Source organism: Lepidothrix coronata, unplaced genomic scaffold (assembly GCF_001604755.1).
Source record: "Lepidothrix coronata isolate B3197 unplaced genomic scaffold, Lepidothrix_coronata-1.0 Scaffold8, whole genome shotgun sequence".
In the NCBI taxonomy this organism is placed as follows: domain Eukaryota; kingdom Metazoa; phylum Chordata; class Aves; order Passeriformes; family Pipridae; genus Lepidothrix; species Lepidothrix coronata.
Genome location: NW_016690188.1, coordinates 11,027,505 through 11,039,723, shown reverse-complemented (window position 1 = coordinate 11,039,723; position 12,219 = coordinate 11,027,505). Strand labels below are relative to the sequence as shown.

At 36.9% G+C, this 12,219-nt stretch overlaps 1 protein-coding gene across 5 annotated transcripts in view; it reads left to right on the top strand.

Annotated features, from left to right (window-relative positions):
- The window catches only part of MAPK8 (mitogen-activated protein kinase 8), a 45,956-nt gene that overhangs the window by 14,767 nt on the left and 18,970 nt on the right, over nucleotides 1-12,219 (top strand). For 4 of the 5 annotated variants that reach the window (XM_017803841.1, XM_017803844.1, XM_017803843.1 and 1 more), the window contains exons 2-5: nucleotides 7,003-7,169; nucleotides 9,790-9,919; nucleotides 11,152-11,210; nucleotides 11,331-11,469. In XM_017803841.1, coding sequence (XP_017659330.1) covers nucleotides 7,048-7,169; nucleotides 9,790-9,919; nucleotides 11,152-11,210; nucleotides 11,331-11,469 — 450 coding nt within the window. In that variant the 5' untranslated portion in view covers nucleotides 7,003-7,047. Of the gene's footprint in view, nucleotides 1-6,480; nucleotides 6,504-7,002; nucleotides 7,170-9,789; nucleotides 9,920-11,151; nucleotides 11,211-11,330; nucleotides 11,470-12,219 lie in introns of those variants that run through there. The other variant, XM_017803842.1, reaches the window with a different exon arrangement.

The window sequence follows — 12,219 nt, the reverse complement described above, 5'->3', positions numbered from 1 at the left end:
AGCTGAAAATTAGACAAGCATTCACGAACACATGATGCATACAAATCAGCTATGTGTGAACTGTATTTTCACAAAGAAATTAAATAAAATTCATTAATGCAAGAGCTTTATAAACACTGTGCATTTGTTTTGCATTCAGTAGCAATCTAGCGTGTACTTGAAGTACTGTTGGCTTTTACTAGGTCAACCATACATTCCTGCAGTATATTCATTTTCATAGTGTTAGATGCCTTCTGAATGGTGTTATTGAATCATCGTTGATTTGGAGTTATGTCATTATACTATCTTGATTATATTGCTAATTAATGTGTTAATATATGCAAGTGTTTTATTTTAAAACTTTTTTTTTCCATTTCTGTGTCTCTTTAACTGTTATGGTCTTCATCTTTTGTCAGTCCTACTTCTAAGCAGCTACTCTAATAATATCCTTTCACTGTAGAACAGTTTCGCCCAGGAGGCCAGAGTCTTCAGCATGTGTAGATAGATTGCTGTCTTAGTTGGATTACTGTCTTAGGTGGTGTTTGTGTTGTACCTGAGATATGTCTTTTACCCCAAAGACTGCTTGCTGGCGTAGCATCCTAAGTTTCTTCCAAGACTAAGCCCACTTATGCTTACTCTTAGGAAAGCATTGTTCTAGAAACTGTAAACATGAAAACCAAGTCTGATTTCGTGCAAAACTTGTAGTTAATGCTGGTTGTTCCTGCCTATGGTTTTTCTCATTTCTTATATTCTGTTGCATTTCAAGGTACTGGGGTATGAAAATACCTTTTCCGCTATACCTCTTCACTGCAGTAGGTGAATATGAATATGAATATATGAATAATATAAGAATATAAGAATATTATATATATAAGAAATATGAATAATTTCTTAGATAAAAGGATATTTAGAATAAGGTGTTATACACTATAGCATGGATTGAATCCTGGATTTTCATATCATGTTGTCTAGTGAAGGTATAAACAAGGTATAAGCAATTAAGGGCAGTCTTAGAGACTTAGCTGTACGGAGCCAATGTTTCTCCACCCTTTGTCAGTATTCGGGCCAATTCTATCTCCACGTCCCTAGTGAAAAATTATCTCTTGGGTTCCATTTCTTTGTCTGAACAGAAGAGACATCTCTCAAATGTATCCTTTATGTCAGTTTTTAATGCAACCTTTGAAGCTTTCCTGTTCATTGTTACTGTCTCTAGTGAGGGGAAAGCGCAAAAGAGGTTGTAAGATATTTTCTGCTCTTATTTAAACTGAGATATCCTTTCTTTCACAAAACATGTTCCATTTCTGTTCCTCTGTGTGCCTGGAATGCATGCATTCAGATCACTGCATAAGCAAAGTAACCTTGTACATAATTGTGTGTGGTTTTTAAAGTGATGTCTGATTTAAAAAGCGTAGTCTTGGTATCTAGTTGATGTGAAGGCTAGCAGGTGTGATAGCCAAAAAAGTAGCATTTGATTGTGCTGCGCAGAAGGTAAATACTCATATGTCTAGTGGAAAGCACATGGTTTTCCAATTAAATTCTAATTGTGGATACAGAAACTTTCTGTGGTTAACTCAGGTGCATAACACTTTGGGCTCATGAGCCGAGCAAGTTTTTAGTTGCCTGCTGTTTCAGCTAAACAACTTGGATGAGCCTGGATTGATTTTAAATGCTAAACGGTAGATTGCTCAAATCCAGCCGTAAATACACAGTGGGGACTGGTGTGATAGCTGCCTGTACCACGAGCTCTGCACAGAGTAAACCTCAACTGAACCACACTGGTGCCAGCTCTGGTTCAAACATGTTAAGCTCACAGACACCTTGCAGTGTGCTAGTTAGAGTTGAAGGTCTGTTACTGCGAGGGCCCCTTTTGAGCATTGACCGGTGGTGTCGTAGGTGTAAAAAGCATTAAATAAAGCAGGGTCTGGAATGAGCAGCAAGCCATCTCTCTCTGCCTTCTAAAGAAATCAATTTATACACTCTGCAAAGACAAGTTTACTAAATATATTCCTATTGTTTATATAATTTTGCATTGTGAGTTTTGGTTTTTTTTATTTAAAGCTTGGCCATTTCTAAGGTTTTTAATGCACTTGAAGTAGGGCTTTTAAACCAAAAACTGTGTGTGCAAAGAATTAGCTCCTCTGTTTCCCACCCCACCTTTCTGTCCCCAAACCATCTGTTTCTCCAGTGTATTGAAGCTGTACTGGAAAGTCATTTTAATGTATAGTGTCCATACATTGTCCCATATCTTGATTAATACATGGAATGCTTTCTGTATTAGAGGCAAAATTTAATCTTGAAATACAGCATTATGTTATCTTCCAGATATCTTGAAGTCAGCAAGTTTATGTAGAACAGTCTTGTTGAGACATACTAAGGTAGGTGTGAGATGTTTGCATATGGGTATGAATATTGCTATACATGGTTTCTTTATTGTTTTAAATATGGTTATTTTAAAGCTGGATGAAGAATTTTGGTCAATCTTCATTGGTAGCATTATTCACTTTGGAGGAGGAAGAGGTGTCAATGAAACATTTTTTATGAATGTCCATACTTCTCAAGGTTAGCCATGATACTTTCATAGGTCTGTGCTACTTGCATTTTCATGGAGCTACATGTTCAATGTGTCCATGTTTATCCTTTTACAACTGTATCAGGCTGTAGAGAAGTGATGAGTGGAAATTGCTGACCATCTGAAGTCTCCTGCAGGACTATTGAATTCTAGTTGCTGTTAGTGAATTTAGAATAAAACTTATGGACAGCCTTGCAGATTTCCTAGGGTATGGATATAGTGTTAGTTTCAATTCCTGCATTTTTGTTGTGCTTCCTTGGGTAAATAGTACTTACGGCAGTCTGAAGAATTGATAAATTAATATGCCAAACACAGAGTGCTTTCTTAGGGTTCAGTTTTGAAATACCCTTATTTTGACTAATTGTGGGCTGCCAGTAGAAGGTTGCCATGTACTGAAATTTGCTTAGGCACAGTATTTTCAAGGAAAGGAACAATGGTTGATGTGTGAGAGGAAATTGAAGTTTTCTGTGGGATTATTCCCCTGCTGACAGTTGACAGCATTCCAGCAAGTTGACAGTTAATGGGAAAAATGTATTATTAGTTTCCTCATTAATAATAGAAATCTAGAGTCTGCATCCTGCCTCTCTTTCCATATGTGCTTCTGCAAAATTGCTAGAAAATGGAACAAAATGTCAAATTTCAGGCAGATGACTTTATCTGATATAACTTAATCATGTTTTAATGAAAGACATTGAAGGTATACATCATTTAAGAATCTTAAAAGTCTGACAATTTCTGAATTTAGACTTGCTTTAATATTTAAAGACTAAGATTTTTTGGTGTTGTGGATCTTTGAAGCTAGTCTTCATAAGACTAGTCATCAGTAAATGATTAGCTAGGAAAAAATTAAGTCTTTGGCTTTTTTCTCTGAGCTGTGTTTACAGAGCTGGCAATACCAGGCATTTCTGAGGATGCTTTCATGTGAGATGAAGATACAGGGAGCACAAGGGGTTCTGAGCTGAGTGGGAGCAAAGCACTGAGTGGAAGTACACTTGGTTATAAAATGAGAGACTTACACTCTCATGGTTGATGAACAAAACTGTGTGGAAGTTATGAGACATTGAGGTGAGGGGCGCAGAGGTGATGTGTGTCAGGGCTGTCAGTCTGAGGAAGCTGTAATGGCCAGGTGGAATACCAGAGGGTTGGAGGCAAGGGACATGTGTACGTATTTTTTTAAGACCTCTCTTTGTACTGATCTGAGTGTGTTATGTCCAAGTGGCTTATTTACATCCCACAATGGCTCCCCACAGAACATGTGCAAGAAATGGCTTTTCTGGGAACGTACTCCATTTCTTCTGAAGCTGAGTAAGTCCGTTTTATGGCAGGAGAGCATGCATTTAAAATGAGGAGAGAGACTGCACCTCCTGCTATCACAGTATAGGCTGATAATTTTTGATGAACAGCACATGGGGCTGCAGAAAAAGGAGTGTTAATTTAGATGCAAGTGGAGATACTCCTTCTTCCTCACTTTGTGATACCTCTCCTTCCTCATTTATTTACTGTTCTCTTGTGACCGTGGTTTGACTGATACCGTTTTTCTATCCAAACTATTGGTTTGGGGTGCTTTGAATTCTTTCTCTGCTTTAGCCATTATTACAAGCCTACTTTTTAATCTCATGTGAAGCTTATAGGAACAAACTTCATGGATAATGGGGAAGGAACCAATTACTGTGATTCTGGTTGCACATGCTTTAGCATATATTTAACTTGATGAAGAGTTTTCAGGCTTGGAGTGGTACTCCAGAATTGCTGCTCACAAATGTATATTGAACTACAAAAATTTTTCAGTTGTATCAAGTATTTGTTTTCCTGCTGTGTCTTGTTTGTTTTTACTGGTGCATTATACCCTGACTTGAAGTTTCTCAGGAGTTCTTTGAACACTTTTTTTTTTTTTTTCTGAGAGAGCAGTCCCTTCCCTGAAACAGTGCAGAAATTGTTTGGTTTTGCTGTATGTAATAGAAGGGCTATTTGTTTTTGCTTGCTTCCTCATCTAAATGTTTCCTGCAAAAACAGTCTTTGCACTGCAAAAGTCATCTCCCCGGTCTTGCTCTTTACTCATTTTCTAGAACTTTGAAATATTGCCAAATAGAAATCTGAGAAACCTTAAATCCTCACAGTCTTGCGAGGGTAGGGATGGGTCGTGGTGCTGAGGGGGAGTCGGGTGTCTGAGGAAGGGTCCAGGTAGATCATGTCTCTTACAGAATACCCACAGCTATTTTAGGAACATATCTTATAAGGAAGAGTTACTCAACAGGTTTTGTGAGTAAAGGGGGAAGCACTCTGAAACTTTCTAGTAATTTATTTTGTATAGAGTTTAATAGATACATCAGCAACTAAAAACCAGAGTTTTTCAACTGGCAGTAGAAAGATACAGTGTACTGTAGGATCTTCAGTATTCAGGTGCAACGTATGACGTGTTTTTTAACAACATTTTAAAGAATCCAGTATCAAGGAAAGCCTTTTAGACCATAATCTGATAGTGCTTTTGTAGTATGTTATGTTTTTTCCATTTTATTTCTCTGTTCTTTACTAATTGAGGTTTATATTTGGTTTTGAGTTTGTTTTTTTTTGATTTGAAGTTCTAAGAAGCCTGACTAAAGTGAAAGATGTAACTTAGATACCAAATCTTGTAACAAGCTTAATTTTTTTTTTTTACTATCACCATAGCTACTGTAATAGTCCAGAGTGTGGGCCTTTCAATTATGAAGCTTAGACTTAATTTAAGCTTTTTTTTTCATATATCTTTGCAGCAGAGAGACGAATTGGTTATAGGCAGTACCTAGGTGACTGCCAAGCTTATATATTCATAATGGAGTTAAAGCTTTATTACTGAAAGATTACACAGAAATTTTTTACCATGGTAAAAATAAACAAGGATTTCTTTTATATGCTGCTGTGTAGTAAAATACTATTATGAATTATAAAATAGTTAGTAAATGCAAGTTTCTCAGCTCATTTTGGCAAGCACGTTTTACAGTTTTGCATGTGTAGTAGCTGACAAAACTTTAAGGCAATAAAATTTGCTTGGTTATAATACTGTGTCTGGGATGTAGGTAAAAGCTGTTAATATAAAGAAATTGTTTTCTAAGAGAATACTGTCTCTCAAGATCCTTTTCTTAAACTACACTTGCTTTGTTTCACTCTTTGATCATATGAAGTTTACCAAATTGAAAGAAAATTCAATTGAACATTTGGCTTTGGCTATTCAAAATATTGACCTTTAAATAGAATGGTGTCAACATTCATCTGGAAACCTTGGAGGGAAGGGAACAGTCCTTCCTGTGTTTGTCTGAGAAGAATTATCCAAAGTGAAGTATGAAACTTTCATTGTCTTGATGCTGATACCAAACAGCAGACATCTATTTACTGAGCTGTTCCAGCTAATCCTACGTTGTTCAGCGTCACTAGATCTTAATACATTTTTAGTGGATAAACTCAAGATCCTGTTTTGTTTTTTTTTCTTCAGCTGATGATGAACAAATGTAAAATTACATGAATTATTGTCTTCATTCTTTGTTTTCTGATTTTCAAAAATTTGTTTGGGTGATTTAATGCCATCCGCAATAAATTTTCTTTTTCCTAATTCAGGGTGGGTTTTTTGTCGTTATATGTACGTTGGACATTTTTATTCCAAAACTGTGCAAATACATCTATGAACAGAGTGTTGAGAAAGTGGCAGAATCCAAAGCTCTAGTGATAAAAGGTATAGGGAAGAAAGAGCTGGGGATGGTGTCACGTATTGCTCAGAAATTAGGCTTTTTGGGTCCCTCCAGTAAGCCTACCTCTTTTTAATATGAGGGGACTTTGGTGAAATGTACATCCTTTTCTCTTGCTCTTGTTCTCTCTTTCTGTGATTATTACTTTTATTCATAGGAGGTCGTATGTGAGATCTCTGAGGAGCCAGTTTTCCTCCTCTGGCCTGGACTGACTGTATGTGTTTCCACATCAGTGGCAGGTATTCCTGGTAGTTGTGACCAAGAGTATTTTGATGATTGTAATATCTGGAGGACTTGTTCATGATATGTCACTCTTTTATTTATGGACTCGTGCAACAATTCAGGTTGGATGGGACCTCTGGAGAGTGTCTGGCCCTTGCAGCTCCCTTGCTGTACATGAATGTGTGAAGGGATGGTAGGACTCTTGGAGCTCTCTGGATGATGTGTAGCTTCCTGCCTTTTGATATTCCATCATTCCCACCTAAGATTTTTGCTACCATCCATTCACTTTTGACTTTCAGTTATTTTTGCCCTTCTAGAATCTTATCTTAGGAACACTCCTAAAAATAAAACATTTCAAACACATGCTACCTCATTCCTGTAGACATGAAAAATAACTTACATTTTAGTGTGGGACTTTCTTGGGAAGTATCTTTTGTGTCTTATAAGGAATTTTGCCTTTTGTCAGATTACATACAGTTGTAAAATCTTAGTTTTTCAAATTTTGTCTCTTCATAGGCCAGAAGCGAAATTTGGATGAAGTGAACTAACTAAGTCGCCGTCATGAGTAGGAGCAAGCGTGACAACAATTTCTACAGCGTTGAAATTGGAGACTCTACTTTCACTGTATTGAAACGATATCAAAATTTGAAACCAATAGGATCAGGAGCACAAGGGATAGTATGGTAAGGTTTCTTTAAAATTTAAGCATTCCTTCAGTTTTCCTTAACAGAATTTTTTGGGTTCTTGAGGTGTTGTGTGTCACTGAGCAAGAATGTGGAGAACTACCTTCTACAGGCAAAACAGTGATGGTAGCTGTTAGTCATTTGTCCTTAGCAAGGGCTATTGCTGTTGCTTTTTGACGCGTGTCCTTTTCAGCTTCTGAGTCAATGCCCTTTTGTGCAAATTCAGCCAGATATGCTGAGTCCTGTGAATTAATGGGGGGAAAAAACTGGATAAAGAAATGAATCCTAATCCACGCTGCTTGCAGTGAAACAAAAGTGAGAAATACTCTTTATAGTATTTGCTGCTTGTAGATGCTTGTAGTTCTTGAAATGGTTTGTTAGGAGTCTGTTTCACTTAGTTTTGTAATCAGTATAGTTCCTAATACCTGGTTAGTGAGCATTTGTGATGCTGACTCTCATTGTAATATGTAAATGCCGGATGAAGTTAAGGAAAATTATGACTTGACAGTATAATTCTTTGAATAAGAGCTCTGATTTGTGGACTGAAAAGTGTCCAGTTGATTTAAGTTGGTGACAACAAGCTGCTTTTAGGCACTGTTTCCTGTGCAGTGGCACTGCCCCAAAGAGAAATGTTGCTTTGAGCTTCTTGCAAGTTTTTTGAATGTTGAGGAGAAGGATGTAGATAGCACAGGAACTTGCAGATTTTTTAATTTATTGTAACTCTTTAAGATGCTAATCAGGTATGTAAAAATACAGAAGAAGCATCAAGAAAAAGAAAGGAAAGGAAAAGCATAGTCTCAAAAACTTTTCCCTGTAGCCTCTTTACTACCTTGATCTTGACTTGTTCAGTGTTACGAGATTGTGTGGTATGGGTGGGGTTTTAATTCATGTTTGTATCTTAGCAGGGTTAATAATAAAAGAGTGTGCTTAGTGCAAATGAAAACTTGAAGGCCAGTACTCTAGAAAGATTTGGTTTTGAACTGGTAACTTCTGGCATTAAGATTTTTTGGTCTCTAAGTAGCAGCATCAGAAAAACTGATCTGAATTTTGTCTGCATGTGTGTTAATATACTGAGGATGTAGACAGTCATTTGACAAGTTTGTTTAGTTGCTATAGAAATGCCAGCAAAAGCTTTAGATGTTATAACTGTCCTTCTGATTGCCAGTCGTATGTTACTGCCTGTTTTCCAAATTTATCTTCCTAAAGCTAAGATCCAAAAACTGACCATGTAATTACTCTAGTGACATTCTGTACTTGCTGGTAGTGATAATAGAAGCCTTTTTAGTTAAACCTCTCTGCTTGCCCTGAGGAGGACTGGAGTGCTCATGTAGTTAAATCTTGTCCATGTCTGAAGGAGATATGGTGCAATTCTTGTGATTTGGGTTGGGTTTTTTTTTAGTTGGTCTGTATTTGTTGGTTTTTTTTTAAAAAAACCCAAACAAATAGATCCAATTTGATTAAGTAGTTGGCCTAATATTGAAACAGGCTCTAAGGCTGCAGTTATATACTGGGGATGCAGAAATTTAAATACTGGTACAGGAGTCCCAGGTTGGCAGTCTTTCCTGGCCACCTTTTGAATGCTCTTTCATAAGATAATCCTTGTCTTGGGGGCAGGTGGAGGAATTCCAGATACAGTAGAAAATGTAGATCAAAGAAAGTTACCAATACGTGTTGTTCCCATTTTCTTTTCCTTCGATAGTGACTAGAGGTTTTGATGATGAAAGAATAAAAATCCTTAAAGCCTACAAACTGTATAGACAATCTGCTTTTTAAAGTAGTGAGTTTGGGATTTAATAGATGCTACTGTTTGCTGGCAGATGTTCTTCATTAGGTTTGAGTACCTTTCTTGATAAGAGACAAGAAAACAATATTTTCCCTGCTGAGACTATTTTAGTAACTGATAAATATTTCCTGAGTCTGCGTGGTAGTCAGCTGTTGTATTAGCTCTGGCAGGAAAAGCAAGCTGAGCCTTCCTGTCATGGAAATGTGATATGTAAGGGAGTTGTCCCCAGTAACAGTCTTCATCAGTTAAACAGCTTGTGTCAGTGAATCGTATGACAATCTTGGCATTAGTCTGCAATCAAAATGTTATTCTTTCTTTTTACCAAGTTAAAGCCAGTGACATCTAGATGTTAAAGCTTTCTTAAGACTTTTTTGTTTTGACATTGATGCTCTCATTGTCATCGGGATATTAAGCAACTACATAAGTGAAAGCATGGGACCTTTATATAACCTACTTTTCCACTCTTTTCCCTTTTCAGTGTGAAGATTTTGTGTAAAATGGATGTGCTTTTCATGTTTGAAGTATTTTGGATCTTGTTTAGGCAGTCTGTTCCTGGGTGCCAGTGAGTGGCAAGAACTCAATATCTTTGGAAGCAGAAATCCTGCAGTATTTTGTAGAAGTTGTCATGTGTTAATACTCTGAAGCTGGGAAATATTTTTAAATTTTGAATCACTCAGCATACGAGAGCACTTTGCTTTATTACACTCCCTAAAGCTGAGTAACACTGGAAATTTGGGGTTTCTGCAGACATGATACAAAGTATCTGAAAAAGGTTGCAACTGCCACAGCTTAAAGGACCTTGGCTTAGAGATGTAATAATGTTATTTTTAATTACAGTGCAGCTTATGATGCCATCCTTGAAAGGAATGTTGCAATCAAGAAGTTAAGCCGACCGTTTCAGAACCAAACCCATGCTAAGAGAGCCTACAGAGAGCTTGTTCTTATGAAGTGCGTTAATCACAAAAATGTGAGTGCAGTGTCCTTGTCCTGCTCCAAATGTTAAAGATTTAACTAGAAGGTTATTCTTTGTAAAAGGAAGTGACTTTGTAAAAGGAAGTGACAGGGGAGATTTTCATTGCATGGTTGTATCTCCATGATAAGTACAGAAGGATATATCAGAAGAGCTATTATTTACTGGTTTTAATACCTGCCCCCACTTCAAAATCAGGAAGGGAGTGAGTGTTACATTGCTATATTTTACATGCAGCTGTCAAATAAGAGGAGTATGATTGGTAAGTGCATCCTTGTCTCTGTTGCTGCTGCTAGACACATAGGAGGAAAAAGAAAAAGGCTGTAATAGGTTTTTCTTTTTTTTTTTTCCTGGTGCATGAATGAGTTTGGAATCTTGTGTTGTGACAACAGTAACTGTGTTATGCTTATGAAGCTGTGCAGTAGACCAGATCACAGAAATGGGAAGAGAATAAGTGATAAATTTATTGGAGTTGAACTACAAAAGGCTGGTATTGGCCATTTTCTTCCTTCAGAGACAGCTGTGTTCAGTCTTCCTCACTTTCCCTCTTAATCCCCCATCAGGAAGATGGCTGCTAGGGAGGTAGGGAGTCATAGAAAACTTACTCTGTCTTCGAGCTTCTTGGGAAAATCTTATAACTTTTCTCAGATGGGGTTGGCTTATATGGATTCTCTGAAGGAAGTTTCACCTAATAGCATAATTTGTATGATGATAAACTATTATAAGCCTTCCTGACTCTTGATGAGTAGTATCTTGGCTTGTTTCTGCACATCCCATCCATTCTTAGCACTGGGAAGTGTCCTAAATCAACTCTTAAGAATCTGTTTTTCCATTTGGATTAAGTTTTTTCTTCACCTCTGTCAGTGGCAAAGTGGAATTTCTTAGGGAACCTTTGTCAGGTTTTAATTTTATTATTCCTCATATGCAATAGAAATCTTACCAGGTCTCTTCAAACTGAAAGTAGGAGGAAGGGAAGACTGATTAACCTTCTTAGGTTTTAAGCTTTGAATGTCATCCTGTTAACACACACAGTGTGTCTTTATATACTCCTCCTAAAATCATTAGTATCTGCTACAACATGGTAGGCCTGGTTGAGCCACTGAGCATCTTGAGCTTCAGTGCATACCAGGAGGTTCATATCAGAGTAATAGTTACCAGTTTTGAAAAGTTGACTCTGCAACTTTGCTATTTAAGTGGTGCAATTACACTTCCTCTCCCCCTTCTGACAGATAATCGGCCTACTGAATGTGTTCACGCCACAAAAATCCCTGGAAGAATTTCAAGATGTGTAAGTCTGATTTGAACTAAATCTGAGAATTTATTTTCAAAATATTCATGCCAAAGGATGAGCAAGAGAAAAAATACAATAAAATAGCCATATTATCTGATTATTTTTTTTTTTCATAAGCTACATTGTGATGGAGCTCATGGATGCAAATCTCTGCCAAGTGATTCAGATGGAGCTAGACCATGAACGAATGTCCTATCTTCTTTATCAAATGCTGTGTGGTATCAAACATCTTCATTCAGCTGGAATTATTCATAGGGTAAGTGAACTAAACTGTGTATAATTTGCATTGCACCTGGTTTTGCTTTGAGTATTTAAAAGATAAAAAAAAAAAATCAGAAATAGGATCACAAAAGGTGATTCATAGCCTGTCCCATAGACAGAGAGAGAAAGCTGAAAGGAAATCATCACACTTACCATTTTGCAGGGTGATTCTGGAATGAACCTTTTGAGTGTTTGAATGATTTGATGATAATCTGCACAGAGCAAATAAAAGATTTTTGCAGTGAGTTACATTACCTCCCCTGTATAATGTTCTATTTTAGTAGTCATGGCAGGAAAGAATATCTGAAAGCATCTCTGCCTTTATTGTTTTGGTAACCAAACCTGAAATCTCATCTTTAGAAGGAACTGCCAATTTTATTTCTCATCTTGAACTAGCGGAGTAATGAATAAGTACCTGAAATCATGATACAAACAGATGATAAAGACCTGTAAGTGGAGCTTGCATTACACCTGTCTGTCACAAAGCATTTACTCACACTGCCCACAGGCAAAACTGACTACTGCTTTTTAAATGGCATCTATATTACAATCCAGTCAAGAAATTTTGAATTTAAGATTGCCTACTCAAGTTAAACATCTTATATACAATTGTATGTAGTGTAAAAATTGCTTGAGATTGTCTAGTTACAACTTTTTTAAATAGTTTGAAATTGTTAGTTTGGGAAATGGTAAGCTTGTATTTCTACAGTACTACATTTTTACTGTTACTTTTTTAGAGGGTTTG